Consider the following 17,636-nt stretch of genomic DNA (forward strand, 5'->3'; position numbering starts at 1 on the left):
AATTTTGGTTCACTCTTCTTTACAGATCTTCTCTAAATCCTTAAGGTTTCTTCGGTGTCTCTTGGAAACTCAAGTTCCAGCTCACCATACATTTTCTATAGGATTAAGGTCGAGAATGGCTAGGCCACTCCATGACCTTAATGGGATTCTTCTTGGGCCACTCCTTTGTTGCCTTGGCAGTATGCTTTGGGTCATTGTCACACTGGAAAACCCATCTTCAGTGTTCTGATGGAAGGAGGTTATTATCTAAGATTTCACAATACATGGCCCCTCAATGCAGCAAAGTTGGTCTGTACCTTTAGTGGAGAATCCGCCCCAAAGCATTATGTTTCCACCTCTGTGCTTGACTGTTGGGATGGTGTTCTTGTCATCTCCCAGAGGAAGTCACGAAGTGTGACAAAACCAGTAAGAGGAGTCTAGCTGACTGATGCACAAGGAACTAGGACGTGCCATGGAGACATTTGTTTCATTTATTTATTTGATATGTTTATGGACTTTTTCTTGCTTATCCTTATTGAGCACTGTGTATATACACACTGAGCACTTGCGCTTTATTCATCTAGTTATTACTGAGCACTTGCACTGTAATTGGGAATATTTTATATATCATCATTATCTGTTTATTACTTATTTAATAAACAGATTGCCAAACATTTCGGAGAACCCCTTACTTCTCAGCATTACCTCCTCAGTAGCCAGGCTACCACATTCTCTACAGAACTTTGTGCCAAGACTCCCCCAAAGCACTCCTACACAACGGGCATTTCCTCTTGGAGTTGTGTATGGACCTAGACCTTTTCATTGGTCTTACCCTGAAATGACAAAAACCCACAGCCATCAGAATCTGCCAGCGCACAAACAAAAAAGACCACACCGACACTAGGAGTGCACCCGCCCAGGACAGATCACCTCCAGGATCCCAGAAGTACACCTCCTCCCCTCTGACCACCAAGAGGGAGAGCTAAACAGGAAGATGGTAAGGGAACATCACCCCAGTGTTCCACTTACCTTAGAGTGGCTGGTGATGGTGTCACTCGGCACAGAAAATCAAGCATCCGTCTCAGACGTCCCTTCAGGCCAAAAACGCGTGTGGTCCGCCTTAGCTGCTCGTAGTGCTGTCACTACAGCCGTCACGCCATTCGCTTTACTTCCCGTGGCCAGAAACAGAAGCCGCAGGTCAAGCAGAAGTACCCGCCCCCGCTGGAACGGACGTCACCCGATGTCCAGCCCAGCCTTGAGCTCCACGCTGGCTGCCACAAAGCGAGGGGAATGCCACACCATCTGCCCCCACCTTTCCACAAGATACAGGAAAGCGAGCGCCCTGGCCTCAATCTACCCCAAGGGAGGACAGGGTGCGTTACTGCACTAAGCAGACACAAAGCCTCCCCAGCCCCGCTGCTGTGCTTTGAGAGACCCGTCTCTCCCTTCCAGGAAAACACCAGCCTCAGCCTACCCAGTTGAACACTGGCCCTGGTTCCTAGCAGCGTCTCCCCTCCGGAGTAAACACTGAAACCGACGGGCTGGAGTGATGGAGTAGCTTAAAGTGCTGGTGGAGGTGGTGTTTCCTGAGAGGGGAGGAGCAGAGGTCTCTCAAAAGTGCTGTCCTGAAAAAGACGAACTAGGGGAACAAAAAATTCTATATAACCACTTTATCAGTACAGGCCCAAAAGTATTCTTTTATTTACCAGTTGCGAATTTATATGGTTATTCCTAACCTTTTTTGTACCTTAAAGCGGTTCTGCACTCATAATAATACATTTGCCCATTCTGTTGCCTCTAGACCGTACATTTGATAATGCCACATTTTATTTATTTTTTATTAATCTACCTTTTGTAATTCGTAGTTTTTTATTTTCCTCCCCTGCGGCGATGGGCGGTCTCTTGCGGGGATCAGCATCACTTCCTGCTGAAGCCCGCACTGTCTCCTGGGATCTCGTCCAAGTAATCCCAGGAGACATTGCGGCTAATGCACCCGAAATCTCGCGAGATTTCGGCTGTATTAGCCGAAATCTCGCGTGATTTCGGGTGCATTAGCCACAATGTCTCCTGGGATTACTTGGACGAGATCCCAGGAGACAGTGCAGGCTTCAGGAGGAAGTGATGCTGATCCCCGCAAGAGACCGCCCATCGCCGCAGGGGAGGAAAATAAACTACGAATTACAAAAGGTAGATTAATAAAAAAAAAAAACATGTGGCATTATCAAATGTACGGTCTAGAGGCAACAGAATGGGCAAATGTATTATTATGAGTGCAGAACCGCTTTAATTAAATGCATTTTCCCACTAATCTAATTAGGTCGTAACAATTGGTATGAAGAGAGTACAGTGGCCCAGTGCAACCTAATTCCTCTTCTCTAAGAGATCGATTAGGACAAAGCAGAATCTAGAAAGTAATCCTAATGAGGGTGATCAATGGATCGGAATAGTTTAATCATTCACAGTTTTGGCACACCATATTCAAGCAAACAATCTGTTATATGCAGCTTACACTCTGGCCTCTTATTGTGTGCATATGGTTAGTAGCTGTACTCAAGTGTGCAGGGTCATTTAAAATCTTACAAAATTTTAGGATAGAGCTGGCAGCAGGTAGAACATTCAATTTTTTTTTTGCTGTGCCTGATCCCACTGGGTTTCCCCCTTTAATTCTGTTGCAGGAGGTGAGAGTACGTAATGGGAAACCTTTCCAAAAAGAACAAAAACGTCAGTTTATTTTGGCAAAATTTACTAAAATGAGAAAAGGTCAAAACTGTTGTCTGGTTCGGTTCACACTGACTATATTTATCCTTATTTCTTGACCTCCTGTAGTGATTTCCCTTCACTTTGTGTCAGTATGACAAAGACAAAATTTGGTTTCACAGATAATAAAGGGTACATACCTGAGAAGGAATTAAGAAAGCATTACAGGTTTTCTTGGATAAGAGCATATTAGAAGTAGGTTTGTGTCCGATTAAAGCTTCTTACCTTTTGAAGTAATTACACTCGTGTAAATTTTTGCTTAAGCTATTGAGTTCTGTAAACAAGTTTATTTTTATTTTTTTATCATGGCAGATGACGATCTGGAAAAGACAAAATAAGCCCAGAGCACCTCTTCTGGCTGCATATTAAACACATCAAATTCATCTATAGATCTATATATTGGTGCTGTGTATAACCATACTGTCAGCATTTTAGCAGAAAGGGAAAGTCAGACAATGCAATACTTTTCCAATCTTCATTCAGCCAGATTTGGTTAGAACTTGCTCACGCATCATCATTGCCATTTCCTAATACCCATTACATTTTCTAGTTAACCGCTTTGCTTGCTCTGGAAGTGATTAAGTATTCACTCAGCTCCATTTATTACATAGACCTCCAGTGCTTCAACGCAGCTTTCCCAAACCCTCCCTTGTGTTCCTTACTATGCTTATGCAGTTGAATTAAATGTTTACCTGTTTAGTCTTGTGCTGCCCTGCTTGGTTGCTGGTATATTTGTTGCCTAAACTGACCCAAGGTTGAACTTGTGCCACATGGTCATATATGTCATGCATTTTATGCACTATTCTCCCTGCAGTTTCCATAAATGCAATAATTGTGTAGCAAGTGGCTGCAGTATTGTTGATACATACTGTGAAAGTCTTGGCAACTCTTGACTGCAATGGACTACATAAAACTCCAATTAACCACTGGGCACTTAAACCCCCTTAATAACCAGACCAATTTTCAGCTTTCGGTGCTCTGACATTTTGAATGACAATTAGTCATGCAACACTACCTATATACAATTTTTGGCCTTTTTTCACACAAATAGAGCTTTCTTTTGGTGGTATTTAATCACCACGTTTTTTTTTTAATTTTCTGTGCTATAAAAGAAAAAAAAGACCGAAAATTCTGTAAACAAATGAATTTTTCTTCATTTGTTATAAAATTTAGCCGATTAGTCATTTTTCTTCATAAATTTTAGCCAAGATGTATACTACTACATATCTTTGGTAAAAATAAGTACAAATTGGTGGATATTATTTGGTCTTTGTGAACGTTATAGAGTCCACAAGCTATGGTGCCAATCACTGAAAATTGATAACACCTGAAGTACTGACCAACTCATTTCTTGAGACCCTAAGGCCCCTTTCACACGGGACGGATCAGTAACGATCCGCCCCGTGATGATCCATTTGCTCAGCGGGGATCGCTCCATTGTCCCCGCTGAGCCGGCTGATAACAGGGCGGTCCTGGCACACTGTGCAGGGACCGCCCTGTCCGCTCTCCGTTCTCCTCTATGGGGGATCGGATGAGCACGGACCGTCTGTCCGTGTTCATCCGATCCGCTCTGCAGACGTATAGAAAAATAGGATTTTCCTCCGTCTGCAGAATCGGACAATAGCGGAGGCGGACGATAGCGGGTGTCTGCGGCTGTTTATCTGCAGACACCCGCTATCCCATAGGAATGCATGTATGTCCGTATTTCATCCGAAAACGGATGGATGAAATACGGACATAATGTCCGCATGTGTGAAAGGGGCCTAACATGCCAGAAAAGTACAAATACACCCCAAATGACCCCTTTTTGGAAAGACGACATTCCAAGGTATTTAGTAAGAGGCACGATGAGTTTTTTGTAGTTACCATTTCTTCCTACAATTCTTTGCAAAATCAAAATTTTTGTTTCCTTTTATTTTTTTCACAAAATTGTCATATGTTATTTCTCGCACACAGCATATGCATACTACAAATTACACCCCAAAACATTTTCTTCTATTACTCCCGAGTATGGCGATACCACGTGAGACTTTTACACAGTGTGGCCACATACAGAGGCCCAACATGCAGGGAGCACCATCAGGCGTTCAGGAGCACCGAGGCCAATTCTGACATTTCTCTCCTACATGTAAAAATCATCATTTATTTGCTAGAAAATTACATAGAACCCAAAACATTATATATATATATATATATATATATATATATATATATATATATATATATATATATATATATATATATATATATATATAATTTTTTTTTTAGCAAAGACCCTAGAGAATACAATGGTGGTTGTTGCAACTTTTTATTTCGCACAGTATTTGCGCAGCAATTTTTCGAACTCGTTTTTTGAGAAAAAAAAAAAAAAAGTTTTGTGCTTTAAAAAAACAAAACAAAAAAAAAAAAACTGTCAAGTTAGCCCAATGTTTTTGCATGTGAAAGATGAAGTTACGCCGAGTAAATCGATACCTAACATGTCACCCTTCAAAATTGCACACTCGTGGAAAGGCGCCAAACGTCGCTACTTAAAAATCCCCATAGGCGATGCTTTAAATTTTTTTTACCGGTTACATGTTTTGAGTTACAGGAGGTCTAGGGCCAAAATTATTGCTAACGTTCGCAGCGATACCTCACGTGTGGTATGAACACCGTTTTCATATGTGGGCGGCACTTACGTATGCATTCGTTTCTGCATGCGAGTACATGGGGACAGGGGCGCTTTAAACTTTTTTTTTTATTGTTCATTTTACTTTATTTTAGTTTGACACTTTTTTCCCCAAAAATAAATAGTTTTGATCACTTTTATTCCTATTACAAGGAATGTAAACATCCCTTGTAATAGGAATATGGCATGACAGGTCCTCTTTACAGTGAGATATGGGGTCAATAAGACCCCACATCTCACCTCTAGACTGGGAAACCTGAAATAAAAAAAACTATTCTGGCTTTGATCGTATTGGAGAATCGGTAGAAGCACCGGAGGGCGGCAGGGGGTATTACCCTCTCGCCTCCCGTAATAATGATCAAGCAGCGGAACAGCTGCTATTATCATTCTTATGGTGTAGGGAATCGCCGGCTGAAAAAGCTGATATCGGAATGATGCCTGTAGCTACAGGCATCATTGAGATATCCCCGCACAAAGTCAAGGACGTCATATGACGGCCGGCGGGTGGGAAGTGGTTAAAATGCATTTTTTTTTTTTTTTTTTTTTTTTTACACAAAGTTGTCCATTTATACAATATTTCTAACACATAGCATGTACATACCAAAAATGACATCCTAAAATAGATTCTCGTACTCCTGAGTACAGCAATACCACATGAGAGACTTCCACAGCCTGGCCACATACAGAGGCCGGGCATGGCAGGGAGTCGCCGAGTATGGCTGGGCATGGCAGGGAGTCGCCGAGTATGGCTGGGCATGGCAGGGAGTCGCCGAGTATGGCTGGGCATGGCAGGGAGTCGCCGAGTATGGCTGGGCATGGCAGGGAGTCGCCGAGTATGGCTGGGCATGGCAGGGAGTCGCCGAGTATGGCTGGGCATGGCAGGGAGTCGCCGAGTATGGCTGGGCATGGCAGGGAGTCGCCGAGTATGGCTGGGCATGGCAGGGCGTCGCCGAGTATGGCTGGGCATGGCAGGGCGTCGCCGAGTATGGCTGGGCATGGCAGGGCGTCGCCGAGTATGGCTGGGCATGGCAGGGCGTCGCCGAGTATGGCTGGGCATGGCAGGGCGTCGCCGAGTATGGCTGGGCATGGCAGGGCGTCGCCGAGTATGGCTGGGCATGGCAGGGCGTCGCCGAGTATGGCTGGGCATGGCAGGGAGTCGCCGAGTATGGCTGGGCATGGCAGGGAGTCGCCGAGTATGGCTGGGCATGGCAGGGAGTCGCCGAGTATGGCTGGGCATGGCAGGGAGTCGCCGAGTATGGCTGGGCATGGCAGGGAGTCGCCGAGTATGGCTGGGCATGGCAGGGAGTCGCCGAGTATGGCTGGGCATGGCAGGGAGTCGCCGAGTATGGCTGGGCATGGCAGGGAGTCGCCGAGTATGGCTGGGCATGGCAGGGAGTCGCCGAGTATGGCTGGGCATGGCAGGGAGTCGCCGAGTATGGCTGGGCATGGCAGGGAGTCGCCGAGTATGGCTGGGCATGGCAGGGAGTCGCCGAGTATGGCTGGGCATGGCAGGGAGTCGCCGAGTATGGCTGGGCATGGCAGGGCGTCGCCGAGTATGGCTGGGCATGGCAGGGCGTCGCCGAGTATGGCTGGGCATGGCAGGGCGTCGCCGAGTATGGCTGGGCATGGCAGGGCGTCGCCGAGTATGGCTGGGCATGGGCAGGGCGTCACCGAGTATGGCTGGGCATGGGCAGGGCGTCACCGAGTATGGCTGGGCATGGGCAGGGCGTCACCGAGTATGGCTGGGCATGGGCAGGGCGTCACCGAGTATGGCTGGGCATGGCAGGGCGTCGCCGAGTATGGCTGGGCATGGCAGGGCGTCACCGAGTATGGCTGGGCATTGCCGGGTATGGCTGGGCATGGCAGGGCGTCGCCGAGTATGGCAGGGCATCACCGAGTATGGCTGGGCATGGCAGAGTATGGTATCTCAGGGCATCACCGGGTATCTCAGGGTATCACCGGGTATGGCAGAGTATTGGCTGGATATGGCAGAGTATTGGCAGGGCATGGCATTGCAGAGTATTGGCAGGGCAGGGCATTGCAGAGTATTGGCAGGGCAGGGCATTGCAGAGTATTGGCAGGGCAGAGAATTGCAGAGTATTGGCAGGGCAGGGAATTGCAGAGTATTGGCAGGGCAGGGAATTGCAGAGTATTGGCAGGGCAGGGAATTGCAGAGTATTGGCAGGGCAGGGAATTGCAGAGTATTGGCAGGGCAGGGAATTGCAGAGTATTGGCAGGGCAGGGAATTGCAGAGTATTGGCAGGGCAGGGAATTGCAGAGTATTGGCAGGGCAGGGAATTGCAGAGTATTGGCAGGGAATTGCGGGGTTAATTGTCGGTGAGCAGCGCTGTGGGCACTACAGATCCAGCCCACAGCGCTGCTGTCACCGTTCTCTCCCCTCCACTGTACCGATCACTACAGAGAGGGGAGGGAGGAACGGGCGTCATGACATAATGCCGGTTTGTTTACAAGTGATCGTACTGCCATTTGACGGAACGATCACGTGGTAAACGGCCACGATGAGCGGCCGTTTACCGTGATCACGGATGCTCTCGAGTGCACGTTCCAGGGGGGAGCGCGAGAGCAGAATTCTGGGAGGACGTAATACTACATCCTCCCAGAGTTAAGCAACCACCCTTTAGCCTTCATTTGGCTATGGGCCGGTTAAGTGGTTAACCTTGTGAAGATAGATATACGAGAGTTGTCACTGGAAGATTGAGTTTTAAAAAGGGGCAGCTCCTGGCACTTTCATACAAGTCTTCTCTTTACTATATAGCAAGTCACTTAGCGAAAAATATGAAATAAAAAAAAATACGCTATCATTAACGTGGTTGTAAACCCTTACAATCCACTTTTTGCTACAGGCAAGCCTATAATAAGGCTCAATTGTAGGTACCCCGGATATCTCCTAAACCTACACAGTTTAGGACCCCCTGCATCGGCATGTGCCGACGTAATCGGCACACGTGCACTGAAGTAACGGCACACTTGTACCGTTGCTTAAGCTGACGCGCCGTTAACGGCGGCTCCCACGCACAATCAGAGTGTCGGAGCCCTCAATACCCAGAAATAACTCTGGGAGCAATGTTGCTGGCTGGACCAGTGTGTGGGGACTTCGATCTATGATCCACAGACAAAAATTCCCCAGCACACTTACCAGCTAGCCTGCAAAACAAAAAAATTGACCCCAACAATTCACATTAAAAATTGTGTTTTAACATGACTGTGATGCACATTGTCCTTCCATGTTAACATTACTGCAAAGGCTAGTTAGAAATTGGAGTGATTGCCATCTTTTTGTATAGCTTGCTTGGTGGATTTGGTGTGGGGACACATTGCATGCCTTCAGCTGCCATTGTGCTCCTGCTGGGCATCCCTGTGCCTTTAAAGTGATTTTAAAGTTTTGTTTTTCTTTTCTCTAGAAATAACAAACATGTTCTACTTACTTGCTCTCTGCAGTTGGTTTTGCACAGATCCCCCTCTTCAGCTCTCCATCCCCACAGTAGTGCAAGCAGGCAGTCTTCATGAGGGTGGCAACTCTACTCTGAATGCAGGAGCAATGCAGCATTTACTGCCACACCATTACATGAAGCCGCATCAGGTGGACTCCAACAGCGGGATCTACAGGTACTTGTGGGACATTGTAGGGCGCGAATAGCAAAATAGGATTTTTATAACAGCTTGCCTGTAAAATCCTTTTCTTGGAGTACATCACGGGACACAGAGCCACAGTAATTACTGTATGGGTTACATGGCATCTTCAGGTGATGGACACTGGCACACCCTAGACAAGAGGTTCAAATCACCATATAACCCTTCCCCTTACTGGGAGTACCTCAGTTTTGTAGGAATGCAAAACACGTGTAACCAAAGAGGGAAGGGACCTCTGTGTCCTGTGATGTACTCCAAGAAAAGGGTTTTACAGGTAAGCAGTTATAAAAATCCTACTCTCTATCGTACATCACGGGACACAGAGCCACAGTAATTACTCTATGGGATGTCCCAAAGCAATGCCGCCTGCGGGGAAGGGACACAAAAAAAGTAGGGTGCAATCAGACCTGAGGACCTATACTGTTGCCTGCTGTACACTGCCCCCAAAGGCGATATCCTCATGCCTTCTTACATCCACCTGATAGAATCTGGTGAATGTATGGACTGAAGACCAAGTTGCCGCCTTGCAGATGTGAGCCATGGAGGCTTGGTGATGCGCTGCCAATTAAGCGCTTTGATTTGAAAAGGTGTAATTTTCCTCTTCAAACCAGAAGCTTGAATAATTACTTCCTGACTAATGCATAAGGGTACTTTCTAAGGAAATGTAATATTATTCATGGCTATAACCAACGTACTGTATAGATACAGTAGCGCTGGGTTCCCAGAGGGATGCTTGATAGCTTGTCTAGATATATATACCATAAGGAACTCCTGCTTATTGGAGAGTTTAGAACTCACATAACAGAATTAGCCTTCTCCCTTACCCTTTTCCTACTTGTTTACACTAAAAGATAATATAGATTTCTGCCACACTGCCATGATAAAAGCTCACTTTAAGATATCTGCTCTGTACGTGATCAATAGATCAAGATCTCAATCCATATTGAGCCTATGTCACACACCTAGTCTCTATTGTATTAAGTAATTACACTTATCTGTATTTGTGTAACTTTATGACCACTCATAATACGTTATTAATGCTGTTGCTTGTTGAATCTCTGTACAATGGAATGAAACGTTGGTTTATATTCACAGTTTGTAATATATATGACTTTGTATGCTACCCTGTTTACCACAATAACATTTTTGGAAAAAAATAAAAAATTACTTGCTTGGCCCTAGTGGATTTCAATGCTGCCTGTCCTTTCCTAGGACCTTCAGGCAACAAAAAAACATCTGTTTTGTGAACCTGAGCAGTCGCCCTCAACAGATTTTGACTGCTCACACTACATCCAAAGAATGTATTGACTTTTCTTCCTTAGAACAGTTCTGGAAAAAATGAAGGTAAAACAATATCCTGGTTTAGGTGAAAACCTGAAAACCACCTTTGGCAGAAATCTAGGATGAGGACGCGATACTACTCTATCCTTGTGAATGATTAAATATGGCTCTTTACAAGAAAGTCGCCAACTCTGATACCCTTCTTGCAGAAGAAATGGCTACCAGAAAAACTAGCTTTCTTGTCAAAAGGACTAAAGGAATATGCTGTATCAGCTCAAAAGGCTGTTTCTGTAACGCCAATAGAACTAAATTGAAGTCCCAAGGATTCAGGGGTTCTCTAACCAGTGGATTAAGCTGCGTTATACCCTGTATAAATCTTCGGACCAAAGAAAGCTAATCAAGTGGATGTTGAAACAATACCAATAAGGCAGAGATTTGGCTCTTGATAGTACTCAAGGCCAGTTTCATTTCTAACCCCACCCCCCTACCAACCGGTCTATCAAGAGCAGATTCGTCTAGGTATGCTATTATCATTATACCAGAGTCCTTAATCTGACCAAGGGCCAGAAGTTTTTTAAACACCTGAGACCGAAATGCAAAGCTACAAACTGAAAATGTTTTCTACTTCGAAACGCAGATATTTCTGGTGAGCAGGGAAAATAGGTACATGCAGGTATACATCCTTGATGCCGATTAATGCCAGTTCTCCTCTTTGTAGGATGGAGAAGTCTGATTGATTCCATGCGAAAAGAGCGAATTTTCAGGAACCGGTTTAGATCTTTTAGATCTAGAATAGGCCTGACATCTCAATTTGGTTTTGGCACCATAAAAAGGTTTGAACAAAACCCCAACCCCCGCTCTTCCATGGGGACCATCATGATCACTTTTACATAAAAGAGGCTTTAGCATTTTGTCTTGTGGGTTTCCTCCCCCAGGATTTCTTTTATCCCTGGGGTTGACCCCCAAGGTTTACCTCTTGAACTTGGCGGTAGAGGCCGTCACGACTGCCTGGAGGCTTATGCCCCTGGCACTGGAGAAAAAGCCTGTTTAATGGAGGGACATTTACTCCTTTTCCTAACTGACAAAAGGGTGCATTTCCTGCTTGATATGTTTGGGATATATTTGTCCAAATCATCCCCAGTTTTTCACCACGGAAAGGAAAACCAGCCAAAAGCTTTTTGCATGGCGCTTTGGCTGACTAACTTTTCAACCATAAGATTCTACACATCTGCATCAACCCAAGCGTAAGGCGAGGTTTGAAGAATAGAATCCGATTGCGTCAATTGCAAAACACAAAGCTGCTGGCAGCTCAGCTAACTCCTGGGCCTGCTGTTCAGGGAAAATCTTGAGCACCTGTTTCAAATGGTCTATCAAGGATTGACCTACCTCAAGTGCCGCCACTGAACCTGCCAAGGAAAAAATATCTTTTAACAGGGATTCCAATATCTTATCAGTTGGATCTGTAAACATTTGCGTATTGTGAACTGGACAAGTCAAACTTTTATTCACAGAGTATATAGCAGCATCAATTGCTGGTATACTCCACATCTTAGTGAATTTTTCCTCTATAGGATAAAACGTTGAAAACTTTTTAGGAAGGAAAAAATGCTTATCTGGGTGATCCCATTCAGAATATATAAGCTTTTCCAGCAATGAATGTACACGAAAGGCACGCAAGGCTTGAGGAGGCTTTAGTGAACCCCAAACAAGTGGTGGGCTTTTCAACCGACCTAGTTAAGGGTAGCTTAAATGTGGAGTGGACCATTTCAGTAAGAGAAGGCACCAGCAACTTTTCAGCATGTGAAGTTGAAGTAGGTCCATCCCCACCTTGACCTCTCAGAAGAGGAGTCAGTCTCTTCATGGTCCCCTGAGGGGGGATTCATTCCCCCCCCCCCCCACTGTTCCTCTGAGGATCCTGGGTAGTAGAAGGGGACCTACTGTGCTTTCTTCCACTCTGAAGATGCGATTAAAGTCGCTAACTTTTCCGCTAATCCACTGATAGTTGAGGAAAAAACCTCATCAGTTACACAGACAGGGGGCTAAAGTGTCGGAAGCAATTGCAGCCCCTAATGACCCCGATGGCTCACTCTGACCAGCCTCCTAGATCTTTCAGGGGGGGTGGTGTTGCGGGGGGGGGGGGGGGTCCTTAGGGCCTGAGGGTGACCCTTTTGTGCACTTATCTTTTGCGGTATTTGTACCATTCCCTCTGGTTATGGCGCTCAGCACAAACGCAGAGGTACAGCCAAGAAAATTCACCTACTGCTGAGCAATAGTCCAGCAACTGCCACTGCTATTAAGCTCAGCCTGATGCAAAGCAAATGTGTCCTGGGAATGCCTGTGTCAACCAACACTCACATGCGACCCGTCTGCTGTGTCCCTCCTTTAGCTGTATGAGCGTGCACTTTATAGCTACATAGCCCGAGCTGTGGGCACTGAATCACGCCAAGGCCGCTAAGCCCCACCCCCCGCCCTCATCTTTCTCAAGATACCGCTTTCCCGCATGAGAGGGCTCTGATCTGCCAGATCGTATATATGGAGGAGGACTGGGGTGGATTACCGCCAGATGGAGGACCGCCGTAATGGCAGCGGCAGCGAGAGTGGCGCGGCACAGAGCCGACTGAGCCACGCTCCCTGTGCCTCCTCGGGTGAAGCTGTCCAGGTGGGGGGGGAACATTCCCAAAAGGAAAAAAAAAAAACCCTTCCCTGCGTTTTACCTGGGCCTTGGGCTGGAGAAAGCATGCAGCTTGACACAGAGGCAAGATCGACAAGCATGGAATCAGGTACGTGTTCTTAACAGCCCCCTGTGGCGACTATAGGCATGACAACATTTACTTTAAAGGAGAAATATCCACAAGAATTAGAAAAATTCCTTAGGAATCTCCCTTAACTTATCCACCTGCAGAGTTCTGTGGTAACAGACCCAATCTTTACCTCTCAGTGGGCTCAGTTAAAAAAAACCTTCAGGGACTGGGGCCCCCTTTTTATAGGGGGTTCCACAGCCCTGGGTCTATATATAAAAAAAAAAAAAAAAAAAAAAAAAAAAAACACCCTGCCAGGAATATGTCTGAAGAAAAAAAAATCAATAACAAAAACACTGGATCCTGGGGTCCAGCTCTCTAAAAAGAGAAGCGTTACAGGTAAAACCTTGTTTCTTCAGACACGAGGCCCAGGTACCAATTTGGTCTGAAAGAGACACTTTGAATGGATCTGGTTGCTTGGCTTGCCTCTGTAAGGAATATTCCAGTGGAGCTCAGTACAGCACATCTTTACTCATGACAAACACCTAAGACACTGGCGAAAAAACGGAGGTACTCCCAGTAAGGGGAGGGGTTATATAGGGGGTTGAATCGCCTGTCTAGGGTGTGCCAATGTCCATCACCTGAAGGTGCCATATAACCCATACAGTGAATACTGTGGATCTGTGTCCTATGATGTACAATAAAGAAACTAAGTTCAGGTGGACATATAATTAAAAATAAACATTTATACTTTACTAAGTGGGTTCAGCATTCAACCGACTTCTAAGACTGGGTGCTCAAAGACCGCAGATTGCTCAGTTCTCTCAGCCTTCAGCGAGCAGAAAGCCAGTGACTGTCAGTCACTGGCTCACTGGAGCCCTGGGCTTTGCAATGGGTCGAAGTGGCAGGCTTGGGCACTCAGTGGCGCCTAGAGGCTGACTGAGCCAGCTGACAGTCAAGGCTCTGAATTGATCCCAAATTTACAGTTGGGATCCACCCAGATGGCTGAGTGAAAACATGCCACAGAAGTACAGAATGAGATGCACTCCTGTGATGCCCAGGAGAAGTACAGCCAAAGTAGCTTTGGCTACACTTGTCCTTTTGGAGCTGCAGCACATTTTTAATGAGGCCATAGTTCCATTTCAAGCATTTGAAAGATACAGTCAAAGCACCCACGTGGCCAATTACTAAGAAAATGACCCTAACGCTTTTGATATATGTTAGTTGTGCGAGCCATTTCCTGTACCTTTCAAACATATAAAGCAGCCCAAAGAGGTATGTAGGAAGAGTGCCAAACTGGAGCTTATGCAATGAGGTTTTTTCCAGAAATTTAGGTGACATGAGCCAGAAACCTTGAAGTGGTCCAAAAACAAAAAACAAAAAAAAAAAAAACACAACAAATACAGAAAAACATTAAAAGAATTCTTTATTTGTTATTCCTGAAAGTTCAATGTTGGTAATAAAAGTTATCCAATTGATGGCATCCTACATTTCAGTTAGTTTGGTCTTGTAAAGCTTCAGCCATGAACAGCTTTCCAAGGTTCTGAGAAGTGAACTCCTTTATGTTCTCGATGTATGTGTTAATTTGACCTGTGAGGAAAAAAGACATACCAGCTTAGTGGTTTATAAAAATACAGCAATTGTACACTGACAGGTCCAACATTTCTCAAGTACATCATCATTTGTGTGTGAAGCATCTGTCTCAAATCGAAAACTATTCAGCAAAAATTACTTGGCATAATTTTAAAAGGATAACCTTTATCAAAAAAAAAAAAAAAAAAAAAATCAGTTTCTGCTGCTGTCAATCAAATGCTGTGAGGAGGAAACATGGGGTCAAGCCACACAGTGTGTGCATGGAGCATGAATCCATACATGCATAGCTCAGGCGCGAGCACCCACGTTTGCCCTCATAGCAAGCAAGGTAAAAAGAGGAGGAGCCAAGATTCCCAGCAAGGGACTGGGAAGAGGTGGTATGGGGCCACTCTGTGCAAACAATGCAGGTGAATAGGACTAATTGTTTTAAACACTTAAAAAAAAATTACATTACACTCTCCTAACAGAATATGAGATGTTTTTTCACCTTAATGCATAGAATGCATTAAGGTGAAAAAACATTTACCTTTACAACCCCTTTAAGCAAACTAGGTTTAAACCAACTTTTGTGAAGGCGCAATGCCTTCATAGGAGGCAAAATTAAGTATATTCCACAATACTGATACCATAAAACACAGCACGATAGAAAAAAAATGAAATCAGAGTTGCAGACCGTCAACAATCCAGGCCTTTTTGCCAAGAAGGGTTAAAATGTCAGCAACAGTTTTGCAGTCCTATGTAGTGACAGATTTACAGCATTTAGCAATTAAATGAAAAAAAAAAATGTCCAGTGCACAATTTCTGGTGGTAAGTGGTGTAAAGAGGGTAACGGTTGTTGATTTTGAACCTGTGACATCACTGTCTCTTCAGATTATCATATGAAGTCAGGACAATGAGGTCAGTCATCTGGTAAATGGCTGCAGTTGGTAGCAATTATCAGCGAGCTTGTGTATACATTTGGGATGAGGTCAAGGAGATTTTTTCTTGAATAGAACACTCCTTGTATTTTTCTCCTGCTCTACAATCAGTGTTTAATAGTACAGCATATATGGTTCCACTTTCTACCCAAAGACGACTTTGCCCAATGTTAAAGCGGAGTTCCACTCGTGTGCAAGTTTATAGAAAGTTAGCAGCTACAAAAAGTGTAGCTTCTGACTTTCAACAAACACTCACCAGTCCCATGGTCCAGCAATGCGACCGCCCCGAAGCCTCACTCCTCTCCACCGCGGCACCAGCATTGCAGGTGTGGGCACCTGGCTGTGAAAGCTTCCCGTTTCAGTCGGGTGCGCACTGTGCATGCGCAAGTTGCGCCACTCTTAGTGGCCAGGCAATCTTCTAGGACCTGTCACATGTTCCAAAAGACTGCAGAGACTGAGAGGAAGAGGACTCACCTAGGGGGCAAGGTGACAAGAGCAGGAAGTGGAAGCTGGGTACTTGTCAAAACTAGGTACCCCCCCTCCTCCCCAAAAATTACATGGCAAAAGTGGCAAGTAAGGGGCTGAGGAGCGCGTAAAGCGGAAGGTCCACTTTTGGATGGAACGCCGCTTTAAGGCTAAACTCCAGCCAAGCAAATACAAATCAGAAATGTATGCAATATAAAAATCAAAACACATGTGCAGGCTGTACAGTGACTGATCACTGCGATAGCCCATCACAGTGATCAGAAGACTGGGAACCAGTCATCCTGATTCCCGATCATTAGTAGTAGACCCGATGCCATCCGTGAGCTCAGTTTCGGTGCTGGGAGCATAGTTAGTCAGGTTGAAAAAAAACAAGTCCATCCAAGTTCAACCAATAAAAAAAATCCCATATACACAACCCTATACCCACAGTTGATCCAGAGCATGCTCTCAGGACAAGCACAAATGTAGCTCCATGGATAAAGACCCACCTTTATGAGACCACATTTATGCGCAAGCTCCGCAGTAAGGAGTCAAAAAGAAATCGAGGGGAAAAAAACCCCAAACAAACCCTTGTGTTCAGTAAAGTAATTAAAATCGCTATTCATCGTTTTCTAAAAGATGCCAAGGCCGGCCATACAGGTTTAGAATCCTAGCCAATTCAGCAGCAGTCAACCAAAATTAGAACCATTAGTGGGCAGGCTGAATATACCAAACTGATTAAACCGCCTACCGGATTCACTTCTGATTATTGCAAGTGGCTGCTATAGCCGCTAGTGATAATCACATCTTCTCTCGGCCGGGGCGGCTTCCCCCATTCTCCCACCGGGAGAAGACACGGATTCCCGCATCAACTTTGTCTGTGTTGATGGGGGGAATCAAGTGGATTTCTTTCCAACAACCTGTAATTGCAGGAAATAAATTCACTCTGTGTATGGCTGGCCTAACACCGACAGCCAAACAGTGTTTTCTACATTAAAGCAGTCAGTGACACGGGAAATCTGCTGGCAAGGGATAGAAGAGGGGCGACTCCTTCCCTGCACTGATACTTTATAGGTGCTTTAAGATTGGTTTTCTTTTTTTTCCCCCCTTTCACAAACAGGTTTTCTTTTAAAAAGAAAAATGTTCAGGTCTACAGCCCTTGGCAAGCATCCCATGAGGATACAAGGCATTTAATCCAAATCGGCTAAAAATAAAAAAAATCTTGTCATTTGCTGCTTGTCTAGGGTGACAGAGGGGCTTCACAGGCGTGTATGAACCTCAACAGTGTGTGGAATGTAAATACACAATGTAATTACTGCACAATAATTGATTTCACTCACACTGTATCCCAGGGTCTCCCCGGTACATGAAATACTCACAGAATATAATTGTGCTCTACCTCGTAAATGCATTGCTAAGAGGGGGAAAAAAAAACCTCTGTAGCTAAAATCTGCTCTGTATTTATTGTTGCTGAATGTAAATTGTCTTTATTAAACAATATTCTCAGGGTGAGCTATCCAAATCACAGCTCAGCAGCCATCCAAGTAGAAAATGAATCCCGAGCCTTGCGGGGTATCATGGCTAAGC

At 45.2% G+C, this 17,636-nt stretch overlaps 1 protein-coding gene across 1 annotated transcript in view; it reads right to left on the reverse strand.

Moving 5' to 3' along the window:
* Positions 1–14,483: 14,483 nt before the first annotated feature.
* EIF3H (eukaryotic translation initiation factor 3 subunit H) overlaps positions 14,484–17,636 on the reverse strand; it is a 223,500-nt gene continuing 220,347 nt past the window's right edge. Inside the window, exon 8 of the mRNA XM_077493241.1 lies at positions 14,484–14,664. Within this exon, the coding sequence (XP_077349367.1) occupies positions 14,567–14,664 (98 nt within the window). The 3' untranslated portion in view covers positions 14,484–14,566. The remainder of the gene's footprint in view (positions 14,665–17,636) is intronic.

The sequence above is a fragment of the Lithobates pipiens genome, unplaced genomic scaffold, assembly GCF_037356315.1.
Source record: "Lithobates pipiens isolate NorthernLeopardFrog02 unplaced genomic scaffold, aLitPip1_a1.2 Scaffold_19, whole genome shotgun sequence".
Taxonomy (NCBI): Eukaryota; Metazoa; Chordata; class Amphibia; order Anura; family Ranidae; genus Lithobates; species Lithobates pipiens.